The sequence below is a fragment of the Crinia signifera genome, chromosome 1 (genome assembly GCF_055691185.1).
Source record: "Crinia signifera chromosome 1, ASM5569118v1, whole genome shotgun sequence".
Taxonomy (NCBI): Eukaryota; Metazoa; Chordata; class Amphibia; order Anura; family Myobatrachidae; genus Crinia; species Crinia signifera.
Genome location: NC_139217.1, coordinates 481655379 through 481669241, shown reverse-complemented (window position 1 = coordinate 481669241; position 13863 = coordinate 481655379). Strand labels below are relative to the sequence as shown.

General features: G+C 45.7%; 1 protein-coding gene across 1 annotated transcript in view; it reads left to right on the top strand.

Annotated features, from left to right (window-relative positions):
* The first annotated feature begins 709 nt into the window (after positions 1–709).
* The window catches only part of LOC146032726 (C-type lectin domain family 2 member B-like), a 114898-nt gene continuing 101744 nt past the window's right edge, over positions 710–13863 (top strand). The window contains exon 1 of the mRNA XM_083158510.1: positions 710–863. Within this exon, the coding sequence (XP_083014636.1) occupies positions 782–863 (82 nt within the window). The 5' untranslated portion in view covers positions 710–781. The remainder of the gene's footprint in view (positions 864–13863) is intronic.

Here is a 13863-nt window from a genome sequence, read left to right as displayed (position 1 = left end):
CCCTGCCGCCGCTCATTGCCTGCCGCGAGGGGGCTGGGGAGGGATATAAATAGATCCGGGCTGCTCTGAGCAGCGCGTGGTGAGCCGGGCGGCAGCGCGGGGACCGGGGGCTGTGCAACCGTGTGCACACCCCGCGCCCCGCCCGGCGCCTGTGTCCGGCTGTTGGAGAGATTCAGCGGCGAGCTGCTGTGGCAGACACGGGCCGCGCTGAGTCTGAAAGCCAGCGGGGAGGTGGGGCCTGTCTCTGGGAGCGGCGCATAGTGATTTTAAGCAGAAGGTAAATTTACAAAGTGTACTTAGCTTCTGTTATCTTTCCCTGCAGCTCGACTGTCCCTGATCCTGAAGAAATCCAGACTCAAGAGGAAGATGGATCACCTGACAACCCCTTATATACCTCTACCTAAGCTACCACCCCTTCTACACCTGATTGGCTACCCCATCTACACTGCACCTCTATGGGTAAGTGACACTCTGATTTCTAGCTTTTGTCATACCATCCCAAACTGCACAGACTCTTATATTCCCTCATGCCTAGGCAGCCCTCGCTCTCTCCATTTCCCTTTCTCCTGTCTCACTTCTCCCCCCTCTCTCTCTCCGTCTCTCTCCCTCTCCCCCCCCCCCCCCCCCTCTCTCATATCACCTACAGTGCAGTCCCTGTGAGGTGTGAGAACCAGGGTACAGATCCGTATATGTAGACACCTCTATAACAGAGCATTTCCCTTTCGGGTGTCTCACTTCTCCCCAGAGTCCGACCTCAGCAGATCACAGAGAAGGTTACTCCATGGCTGACATTGCCTATGCCGAAAGAAGCTTCACCAGGAGAGGGAAGTCACCAGATAATCCCAGCTCCGTGGTTCCACAGGGTGAGAATTATACTACAAACATTTTATTAGAACTGTGTGTACTGTATATGACAATAGTGTAAAGAGCAATACACACTTAGAGACTAATTTAGGTGGGCAGGCAAAATCCAAATCATGTGCACTGCAGGTGGGGTAGATGTTACTTGTGCAGAGAGAGATAGATTTGGGTGGGGTTTGTACTTCAAAGTGAGATCTACAGTATATTTCATTGTAAAAATAAAGCAGCCAGTATTTACTCTGCACAGAAAAAAAATAACTCACCCAAATCTAATTCTCTCTGCACATGTTACATCTGCCCCACCTGCAGTGCACATGGTTTTGTGCATTAAAGAAGGAGTTTGCTTTTGCAAACCAACCTGAATCCCCCCTTAAGGTGGTATTTAATGGTTATATCGCGGCCGATCTCTCATCTAAAGAGACGGGAGATATTCAATTGATCTATTTTTTTGCACATATCGTGCTCATTATGGCCAGGTTTAGCAACACATTCTCGCCTTTCAGCTCACCATCCTCGGGGATAGCAAGCTGAAATGCTGGTGAAAATGAAACAATTTATTATCACCCTTAGGATCCTATTTATCACCTTCTACATCTGAGGATGTGGATGTGCTGTGATATCATCATCCCAACTTGCAATGCCCGTGGGGGTATGTCCAATGCCCGTGGTGGCATACCCTATGCCCATGGTGGCATACCCTATGCCCATGGTGGTGTATCCTAAGTCCATGGTGGTATATCCTATGCCCATGGTGTTGTATCATATGTCCATGGTGGTGTATCATATGTCCATGGTGGTGTATCCTAAGTCCATGGTGGTATATCCTATGTCCATGGTGGTGTATCCTATGTCCATGGTGGTGTATCCTATGTCGATGGTGGTATATCCTATACCCATGGTGGTATATCATATGCCCATGGGGGTATATTCTATGTCCATGGTGGTATATCCTATGTAGATGGTGGTATATCCTATGCCCATGGTGGTGTATCCTAAGTCCATGGTGGTATATCCTATGCCCATGGTGTTGTATCATATGTCCATGGTGGTGTATCATATGTCCATGGTGGTGTATCCTAAGTCCATGGTGGTGTATCCTATGTCCATGGTGGTATATCCTATGTAAATGGTGGTATATCCTATGCCCATGGTGGTATATCCTATGCCCATGACGGTATATCCTATGTCCATGGTGGTATATCCTATGTCGATGGTGGTATATCCTATACCCATGGTGGTATATCATATGCCCATGGGGGTATATCCTATGTCCATGGTGGTATATCCTATGTAGATGGTGGTATATCCTATGCCCATGGTGGTGTATCCTATGTCCATGGTGGTATATCCTATGCCCATGGTGGTGTATCCTATGCCCATGGTGGTATATCCTATGCCCATGGTGGTATATCCTATGTAGATGGTGGTATATCCTATGCCCATGGTGGTATATCCTATGCCCATGGTGGTATATCCTATGCCCATGGTGGTATATCCTATGCCCATGGTGGTATATCCTATGTCCATAGTGGTATATCCTATGTAGATGGTGGTATATCCTATGCCCATGGTGGTATATCCTATGTAGATGGTGGTATATCCTATGCCCATGGTGGTATATCCTATGTCCATGGTGGCATACCCTATGCCCATGGTGGTATATCCTATGTAAATGGTGGTATATCCTATGCCCATGGTGGTATATCCTATGCCCATGACGGTATATCCTATGTCCATGGTGGTATATCCTATGTCGATGGTGGTATATCCTATACCCATGGTGGTATATCATATGCCCATGGGGGTATATCCTATGTCCATGGTGGTATATCCTATGTAGATGGTGGTATATCCTATGCCCATGGTGGTGTATCCTATGTCCATGGTGGTATATCCTATGCCCATGGTGGTGTATCCTATGCCCATGGTGGTATATCCTATGCCCATGGTGGTATATCCTATATAGATGGTGGTATATCCTATGCCCATGGTGGTATATCCTATGCCCATGGTGGTATATCCTATGCCCATGGTGGTATATCCTATGCCCATGGTGGTATATCCTATGCCCATGGTGGTATATCCTATGTAGATGGTGGTATATCCTATGCCCATGGTGGTATATCCTATGCCCATGGTGGTATATCCTATGCCCATGGTGGTGTATCCTATGTCCATGGTGGTGTATCCTATGTCCATGGTGGTATATCCTATGCCCATGGTGGTATATCCTATGTCCATGGTGGTATATCCTATGCCCATGGGGGTATATCCTATGCCCATGGTGGTATATCCTATGTCCATGGTGGTGTATCCTATGTCCATGGTGGTATATCCTATGTCCATGGTGGTTTATCCTATGTAGATGGTGGCATACCCTATGCCCATGGTGGTATATCCTATGTAGATGGTGGTATATCCTATGCCCATGGTGGTATATCATATTCCATGGTGGTATATCCTATGTAGGTGGTGGTATATCCTATGTCCATGGTGGTATATCCTATGTCCATGGTGGTATATCCTATGTCCATAGTGGTATATCCTATGTAGATGGTGGTATATCCTATGTCCATGGTGGTATATCCTATGTAGATGGTGGTATATCCTATGTCCATGGTGGTATATCCTATGTAGATGGTGGTATATCCTATGTCCATGGTGGTTTATCCTATGTAGATGGTGGCATACCCTATGCCCATGGTGGTATATCCTATGTAGATGGTGGTATATCCTATGCCCATGGTGGTGTATCCTATGCCCATGGTGGTATATCCTATGTCCATGGTGGTATATCCTATGCCCATGGTGATATATCCTATGCCCATGGTGGTATATCCTATGTAGATGGTGGTATACCCTATGTCCATGGTGGTATATCCTATGCCCATGGTGGTATATCCTATGCCCATGGTGGTATATCCTATGCCCATGGTGGTATATCCTATGTAGATGGTGGTATATCCTATGCCCATAGTGGTATATCCTATGTAGATGGTGGCATACCCTATGCCCATGGTGGTATATCCTATGTAGATGGTGGTGTATCCTATGTCCATGGTGGTATATCCTATGTCCATGGTGGTATATCCTATGTAGATGGTGGCATACCCTATGCCCATGATGGTATATCCTATGTAGATGGTGGTGTATCCTATGTCCATGGTGGTATATCCTATGCCCATGGTGGTGTATCCTATGTCTATGGTGGTATACCCTATGCCCATGGTGGTATATCCTATGCCCATGGTGGTATATCCTATGTCCATGGTGGTATATCCTATGTCCATGGTGGTATTTCCTATGTAGATGGTGGCATACCCTATGCCCATGGTGGTATATCCTATGTAGATGGTGGTGTATCCTATGTCCATGGTGGTATATCCTATGCCCATGGTGGTGTATCCTATGTCTATGGTGGTATACCCTATGCCCATGGTGGTATATCCTATGTCCATAGTGGTATATCCTATGTAGATGGTGGTATATCCTATGTCCATGGTGGTATATCCTATGTCCATAGTGGTATATCCTATGTAGATGGTGGTATATCCTATGTCCATGGTGGTATATCCTATGTAGATGGTGGTGTATCCTATGTCCATGGTGGTATATCCTATGTAGATGGTGGTGTATCCTATGTCCATGGTGGTATATCCTATGTAGATGGTGGTGTATCCTATGCCCATGGGGTATATCCTATGTCCATAGTGGTATATCCTATGTAGATGGTGGTATATCCTATGTCCATGGTGGTATATCCTATGTAGATGGTGGTGTATCCTATGTCCATGGTGGTATATCCTATGTCCATGGTGGTTTATCCTATGTAGATGGTGGCATACCCTATGCCCATGGTGGTATATCCTATGTAGATGGTGGTATATCCTATGCCCATGGTGGTGTATCCTATGCCCATGGTGGTATATCCTATGTTCATGGTGGTATATCCTATGCCCATGGTGGTATATCCTATGCCCATGGTGGTATATCCTATGTAGATGGTGGTATACCCTATGTCCATGGTGGTATATCCTATGCCCATGGTGGTATATCCTATGCCCATGGTGGTATATCCTATGCCCATGGTGGTATATCCTATGTAGATGGTGGTATATCCTATGCCCATAGTGGTATATCCTATGTAGATGGTGGCATACCCTATGCCCATGGTGGTATATCCTATGTAGATGGTGGTGTATCCTATGTCTATGGTGGTATACCCTATGCCCATGGTGGTATACCCTATGCCCATGGTGGTATATCCTGTGCCCATGGTGGTATATCCTATGTCCATGGTGGTATACCCTATGCCCATGGTGTTATATCCTATGCCCATGGTGGTGTATCCTATGCCCATGGTGGTGTATCCTATGTCCATGGTGGTATACCCTATGCCCATGGTGGTATACCCTATGCCCATGGTGGTATATCCTATGCCCATGGTGGTGTATCCTATGCCCATGGTCGTATATCCTATGCCCATGGTGGTATATCCTATGTCCATGGTGGTATATCCTATGTCCATGGTGGTATATCCTATGCCCATGGTGGTATATCCTATGCCCATGGTGGTATATCCTATGTCCATGGTGGTATATCCTATGTCCATGGTGGTATTTCCTATGTAGATGGTGGCATACCCTATGCCCATGGTGGTATATCCTATGTAGATGGTGGTGTATCCTATGTCCATGGTGGTATATCCTATGCCCATGGTGGTGTATCCTATGTCTATGGTGGTATACCCTATGCCCATGGTGGTATATCCTATGTCCATAGTGGTATATCCTATGTAGATGGTGGTATATCCTATGTCCATGGTGGTATATCCTATGTCCATAGTGGTATATCCTATGTAGATGGTGGTATATCCTATGTCCATGGTGGTATATCCTATGTAGATGGTGGTGTATCCTATGTCCATGGTGGTATATCCTATGTAGATGGTGGTGTATCCTATGTCCATGGTGGTATATCCTATGTAGATGGTGGTGTATCCTATGCCCATGGGGTATATCCTATGTCCATAGTGGTATATCCTATGTAGATGGTGGTATATCCTATGTCCATGGTGGTATATCCTATGTAGATGGTGGTGTATCCTATGTCCATGGTGGTATATCCTATGTCCATGGTGGTTTATCCTATGTAGATGGTGGCATACCCTATGCCCATGGTGGTATATCCTATGTAGATGGTGGTATATCCTATGCCCATGGTGGTGTATCCTATGCCCATGGTGGTATATCCTATGTCCATGGTGGTATATCCTATGCCCATGGTGGTATATCCTATGCCCATGGTGGTATATCCTATGTAGATGGTGGTATACCCTATGTCCATGGTGGTATATCCTATGCCCATGGTGGTATATCCTATGCCCATGGTGGTATATCCTATGCCCATGGTGGTATATCCTATGTAGATGGTGGTATATCCTATGCCCATAGTGGTATATCCTATGTAGATGGTGGCATACCCTATGCCCATGGTGGTATATCCTATGTAGATGGTGGTGTATCCTATGTCTATGGTGGTATACCCTATGCCCATGGTGGTATACCCTATGCCCATGGTGGTATATCCTGTGCCCATGGTGGTATATCCTATGTCCATGGTGGTATACCCTATGCCCATGGTGTTATATCCTATGCCCATGGTGGTGTATCCTATGCCCATGGTGGTGTATCCTATGTCCATGGTGGTATACCCTATGCCCATGGTGGTATACCCTATGCCCATGGTGGTATATCCTATGCCCATGGTGGTGTATCCTATGCCCATGGTCGTATATCCTATGCCCATGGTGGTATATCCTATGTCCATGGTGGTATATCCTATGTCCATGGTGGTATATCCTATGCCCATGGTGGTATATCCTATGCCCATGGTGGTGTATCCTATGTCCATGGTGGTATATCCTATGCCCATGGTGGTATATTCTATGCCCATGGTGGTATATCCTATGCCCATGGTGGTATATCCTATGCCCATGGTGGTATATCCTATGCCGATGGTGGTATATCCTATGCCCATGGTGGTGTATCCTATGTCCATGGTGGTATATCCTATGCCCATGGTCGTATATCCTATGCCCATGGTGGTATATCCTATGCCCATGGTGGTGTATCCTATGCCCATGGTGGTATATCCTATGCCCATGGGGGTATATCCTATGTCCATGGTGGTATACCCTATGTCCATGGTGGTATACCCTATGCCCATGGTGGTATATCCTATGTCCATGGTGGTATATCCTATGTCCATGGTGGTATATCCTATGCCCATGGTGGTATATCCTATGCCCATGGTGGTATATCCTATGCCCATGGTGGTATATCCTATGTAGATGGTGGTATATCCTATGCCCATGGTGGTATATCCCATGTAGATGGTGGTGTATCCTATGTAGGTGGTGACACTTGTGAAGAAATTATAAAGTTATAAGTCGTGTATAAGGTGGATCAATTATTAAATATTATTGAGTAAACTACATCATCATAATATAATAATAATAGTTTCATTCTGTAAAATATAATGAACAGTCCCAGATGAAGTAATTAAGTTCGGTACTTGTTTCATAGCACGGCGCCCACTAAGCAAATAGCTTAGTGGGCTATTCGGTGTAAGAAAATTGCATCACATCGTGTAGTGTGTATAGTGCTGTGCGATGCGATATTTCATTGTATAAGCACCCATGCCATGAGATGTGATAGGTGCTTACTATGGAACGCGTCCTCTGACCTTTTCATACCCCCACTATCCACGTCGGCGTGGAGTTGATTTTATATAGTGTGGCGAGCGCAGCCACACTATATTGAATACATGTAAAGTTATCCGCGTCCGCTCGCCACACTTCAGGCTCGGTGGCTCGCTGTGCTTGCCTCACTATATAAAATCAACTCCACGCTGACATGGATAGTGGGGGTATCAAAAGGTCAGAGGACGCGTTCCGCCTCCCCTCGCGGGCTCCCTGCGCTCGCCACGCTTTGGGGTGCCGTGGATAGTGCTGGTGTTTTAGGAACACACTCACACATGCAAATTCATACAGCCGACACAGTGATGATGACATGTGTTAACTAATAACTAAGGGCAGTACGGATGGTGTAATGGTTACATTACTGCCTAACAGCACTGAGGTCATGGGTTCTATCCCCACCATGTGTTATATATACGGGGCAGTACGGATGGTGTAATGGTTACATTACTGCCTCACAGCGCTGAGGTCATGGGTTCTATCCCCACCATGTGTTATATATACGGGGCAGTATGGATGGTGTAATGGTTAGCATTACTGCCTCACAGCACTGAGGTCATGGGTTCTATTCCCACCATGTGTTATATATATAGGGCAGTACGGACGGTGTAATGGTTACATTACTGCCTCACAGCACTGAGGTCATGGGTTCTATTCCCACCATGTGTTATATATATACGGGGCAGTACGGATGGTGTAATGGTTACATTACTGCCTCACAGCACTGAGGTCATGGGTTCTATCCCCACCATGTGTTATATATACGGGGCAGTACGGATGGTGTAATGGTTACATTACTGCCTCACAGCACTGAGGTCATGGGTTCTATCCCCACCATGTGTTATATATACGGGGCAGTACGGATGGTGTAATGGTTACATTACTGCCTCACAGCACTGAGGTGATCTGCAAGGAGGGTGTGTGTTGCAGGTGCTCCAGAGAAGGTAGAGACTCAGACTTTTGCAGTAGCTCCTCCTCTGGGAATCCCCAAGCCAGGGGACCCTGGTGGGGGAAGCTTGCAGGCAAGGGCCTGCTGTACCTTTCTATGGTACGTGGAGGAGGCCGTGCAGTTGAGAGCCGGTCCAAGAGGAAGAACATCCCTGCTGTTGCAACACCTGCAGCAGGAGCCTCAGACAAAGATACAGTGAGTACAATGGAAAATGTCCCCCCGGATGAATCCGGAGGTACCCCTGTGGCAAGCCAGCCACGGGGGGAAATGATGGAAGAACCCGGCGGGGATGCAAACGCCGGTGGTGACATAGCAGTCGCTGCGGGGGGACCTGGTGAAATGGTGTCAGAAGAGTCTGAGGAAGAAATGCAGTCTGAGGATGAAGACTTAAGTGCAGAAGAAGATAATGCTTTTGAGAAAATGGGTCTAGAGGAATTAAATAAAGAGGCGAAAAAAGTTTACCAAAGAGTCTATAAAGCAAAGAAAAAGAGAAATTCTTGCCTTTCATGGGAGCGCCATGTATGGAGAGATAAGATTGTTACAAATTCAAAAATCTTGTCAAAATTAAAGACTCATATTGCAAAAAAAATGAAAGGTGAAAGAAAAAGCAAAGATTTTCCTCAGGCGGAGAAAGGGTTAATTGCAAGCCAGGAGCTTCAGGATTCCCTTGCTCCAGCTGATGCAGATGAGTTAATGGAGAGCAGCTGCAAAGGAGGCGGCCTATTCCCTGCAAGTCCAGATCAGCTGATGGAAAAAACCAGCAGCATGGAGATGCAGCTGCAGATTGAGAAGCCCATGCAAATGAACTCAGAGGAAAAGAGAGTGCAGCTAACAGCTGAGGTGGAAGGCACTGAAAAGATGAAGCAGGTCCCCCGGGACACAGTAAGTATGAATGTTGCAAATGTTGTGTCCCGGGGAGACTCTGGTGCAAAGTCTGAAACCAATGAAAAAAACTGTATGATACGGGACAGTGCTCTAACTCCGGCTGTGGGTGCAGGTAAAGGGGAAAGTTTTGTCTACATTGCAGACAGTACTCCCAACCTTGCAGGGACAGCTGGGGGAGGGGGAAATATGGACAGTGAAAAAATGGATACAAATTGTGCGATGAAGGATGATGGGCAGATGCCCGGACCGAGCAATGTCACTGCTAATGCCCAAAAATGTTTTAAAGGTGTTAAAGAAACGGCTGAGAGTAATAATAATGTTTCTACCAGAAATGTAAAATTGTGTGAAGCTGAAAAGTTGGCACAGGGCCAAAAATGTTTAAATAAGGCAAATTTAAAGGCTGATGAGGCACAAATAATGCAAACTGTATATGGGGATGTACTAGTACCTGAAAGAGCTGGGGCTGCTTTCAAGTTGATTGCAGAAAACATCCGTACAAAGAAAGTGCAGGTAAAAGCCGGTGATGGTACTGGAGTTTCTGAGCTTGGAACTCCAGACCCAATTCAAATGCCAGCACCTATATCTTATGCCAATATGATAAAACAAACAAATAAAAGAAATGAAGACAGACAAAGTCAGGTCATGAGCCAGAGTGTAATTCAGAGAAGGAGAAATGTGATACAGTTTAAGTGGGTTCAGTCAGATCCGGTCCCCACAAAAGAAAAATTTATTAATTTAATCTTTACTCTGGATTGCAGTGCTCATGACCTAACGGCATGTATTCATCCAGAAAGGTCTCAAATTTTTGATCTCAGTTTTGTTTTTATGAGGAAAATGAATGAGGTTGTAGACCAATGGCAAGTAAGAAAATTTGAAGAAGCTTATAAGGGCTATGAAATTGTATCAGTGTCAAAACCAGAGAATGTCAGAGCAAGGATATTGGTGAGGGATGAAACTATCCCAGCTGACGACATAAAGTACTGGTTGAGTAGACAATGCATCTGGATAGGGGACATGGTTAAGGTTGGACACACCTTAGGAGTCTGGGGAGGTGCATGGTCTGTGCAGATAAGATTACACCAAGTTGAAGGAAGGACAAAACATCTCCCTTCGGCTGCTTATATCGGGAGAGACCGTATACAGGTGTTCTATCCAGGCCAGCCAAGGACCTGCTTTCGTTGTGGCGAAGAGGGGCATATGAGCAGTGAATGTGGAAACGTAAAATGCTCCCTCTGCAACGAGGCAGGTCACCCCTCGAGGTCGTGTAACATAGTAAAATGTAACTTGTGCGGCCTTGAGGGGCATCCCTACAGTAGATGCCCAGAATCTATGCGCCATATGGATAGAACACCTGGAGCGGGAACAAAGGGGAAATTCAAAAAGGCTACAGTAGAAGAGGAGACTCTGGTAGTTTGGGAAAGAGACAAAGATTCAGAAAGGGAGGAACAGTTTCAGGAAGTGAGGAAGAGGAAAAGTGCCACAAAAAGGAAAGGGGATGAAGAGATAGTGAGCATATCCAACAGGTTTCTAGTTTTTTCCGAAGAAGATGAGGATAGTGAGGAGGAGGAGGAGGAGGAGGAAGTCTATAAGGAAGGGGAGACTTTAGCTCTTAGGAAAGTTGAGAAAGAAGTAGGGAAGAGAAAGAAGAAAAAAGCAAATAAGAAAGGGAAAACGCAAGGGAAGAAAAGTAAGAAGGAGGAAGGAAACGGGGAGAAAATAGAAAAAGTAGCCTTGGAGACAGGGAAAGTGGTAAAATTAATTAGTTCAAAAGAGAAAAAGGGAGAAGGGGAGCATGAAACAATACACAGAGAGGTGGTGACAAGGGATGAAGGAGAGCAAGGTGACCCGGAAAGAAACAGAGTCAACTTGCTAAATGTCTCAGACAGGCCTCCTGATCCTGTAAAAAGGAATGATGGTTTGTCTGAGGGTATGGCTGAGGATATGGATGTGTTGGGTGGTGGTGAATGTAAGGATGGTGGTGGGTCTGGTGTAAATAAGTAAAGGATTTGGTATTGCCCTACACTATGGTTTTTTGCATGGATCCTCACCCCATAAGATGTGCCACAATTAATGTGGCTTCTATACATTCTGAGCGAGCTCGGTTCATGGCTTTTGATTTTTTTAGAACAGCAGAGGTAGACATCTTTTTCCTCCAGGAGACCAGACTGAGGACCCTAGAAGCCTTGCATAAGGCTAAAAGGGAATGGAGTAGGGGGTCCTCATTCTGGTCTCTTGCGGCCGAGCCGTATACTGGGGTGGCGGTATTTTTTTCCGACATGGTAACCGTGCACAGAATCATAGAAATTGAAGTAGGAAGATGTATGGTTTTGGATGTCACCTTTAGAGGACATGACCTAAGGCTGATCAATATCTATGGTCCCCAAAAAGCTTGGGATAGGAAATGTCTTTTTGAGGTGATAAAACCATTCTTATTCACAGCCCAACAGGTCGTTTTTGGTGGTGATTATAACACTGTTGTAAGAACCAAAGACAGAGGAGGTACCAGAAGCAGTAGGACCTTGGGCTATGATGCAAATTATTTAGTTAGAATGGTTAGAGAGGCTGGTCTGGTGGATGTCCATATTAGGCATACTCCGGACCTCACTGGGTACACTTTTTATAGCGGTCAGAATAAAAGTAGAATAGATAGATTTTTTGTCAAAACAAATTCGAAAACTCTGCCTTCCAAGGTGGAGCCAGTAGAATTTTCAGATCACTGCTTTCTTAGTTTTTCATTGAATGCTTCACAGTCCATCCAGAAAGGGAGGGGTCTGTGGAGGCTGAACTCAGAGCTCCTAAAGGAAGAGAGTGTGAAGCAGTCTCTCAGAGGTCTCTTTGAGGATCATGAATCACTGTTGGAGGCAGGATGGAGTAAATCAGAGTGGTGGGAGGAAATGAAAAAGAAGGTCCAAGGTTTTTTCAAAAGACTGATTAAAAACAGAGGATTGAAAAAAAAGAGTGCCTACTATGTTCTTAAAAGGAAATTGGATTTCTTGATCTCTGAGGGTGGAGATGGTGGGGAAATCTCCCAGGTGAAGGCTCAGATGAAGGAATTTCAGTATAACCGATTGGCATCTTTGATTCTGGAGAGGGATTATGGTACATACCACTCACCGGATCCCTACCAGAATTGTAGAAAAGCCGTCGAGGCAAGAGAAGTCAGTGGCCTATATGATGGAAGGGGTGTGCTTCAGGAGAGGAGGGAAGGCATCCTGGAAGTCATTAGAGCCTATTATTCTGATCTCTTGTCTGAGCAAGCACCTATCAGAGAGAAGATGGAGACTTTTCTGAGGGAGACACCAGGTCTGATGGAGCCAGATGGCTCTCTTGAGTGTTTGGACAATAAGATTGGAGTAGAGGAAGTTAGGGAAGCAATTGATGGTTTGACATCAAAAAAGTCACCTGGACCGGATGGTCTAACATCGGAGTTCTATAAGGAATTCTCTGATGTATTAGCTCCCCGTCTCACGGATGTGTTCAATGCAAGTTTGGAGGAAGGAAATCTGCCTCCTTCCATGAGACGGTCGGCTCTAATCTTATTGTCCAAAGGAAAAGACCCAGCCCGTATTGAGAATTGGCGCCCCATCGCTCTTCTTAATACGGACAGGAAGATTTTGGCAAAAGTTTTCTTTAACAGAATAATGGAGTTTTCTGAGAGGCTTCTCTCCCCCTCCCAGCACTGTACAGTGAAGGGGCGTAGCACTTTTAGTGCGGTCCTTGGTGTCCGGGAAGCCGTGGAGCGGTGCAGGGCTGGGGGGGAAGGAAAATTCCTGCTGGCCTTGGATCAATCTAAAGCTTTTGACCGTGTCAATCATGAGTATCTTTGGAAATTACTTGAAAGGTATGGCTTTCCGTCAAAAATGGTCAATTGGTTAAAGGTTCTTTATAAAGAGGCCGAGAGCTTCCCGCTTGTGAATGGTTGGGTAGGGCCCAAATTTGGGGTAAGCTCGGGTGTGCGTCAGGGTTGCCCCCTGAGCCCTCTTTTATACGTGTTTGCAATTGATCCTTTCGTGAGGGGGATTGAGAGCAGCAGGTTGGAAGGGGTGCAGCTGTCACCGGAGTGTACTCTAAAGGTGGTAGCCTATGCAGATGATGTTACGGTGGTCTTGTCAGCGGAGGAGGAGGCAAGTGACATCAACCAACTAGTGACTGATTTTTCTGAGGCGTCTGGTTTGAAGATAAATCAGGACAAGTGTGAAGTTTTCTGGATGGGGGAGGGAGGGAAAGAATTTTCTCTCCCGGACACCCTCCCCAGGCCTAAAGATAGTATCAAAATATTAGGCATCCAATTTGATCACGGAGATTATTCCTTGCTAAATTGGGGAAGAAAGCTAGATGATGTCACCAAGAAGGTCAATTTCTGGAAAGGGTGCAAGTTCTCCCTGAGAGAAAGGGTTGACATTTGCAA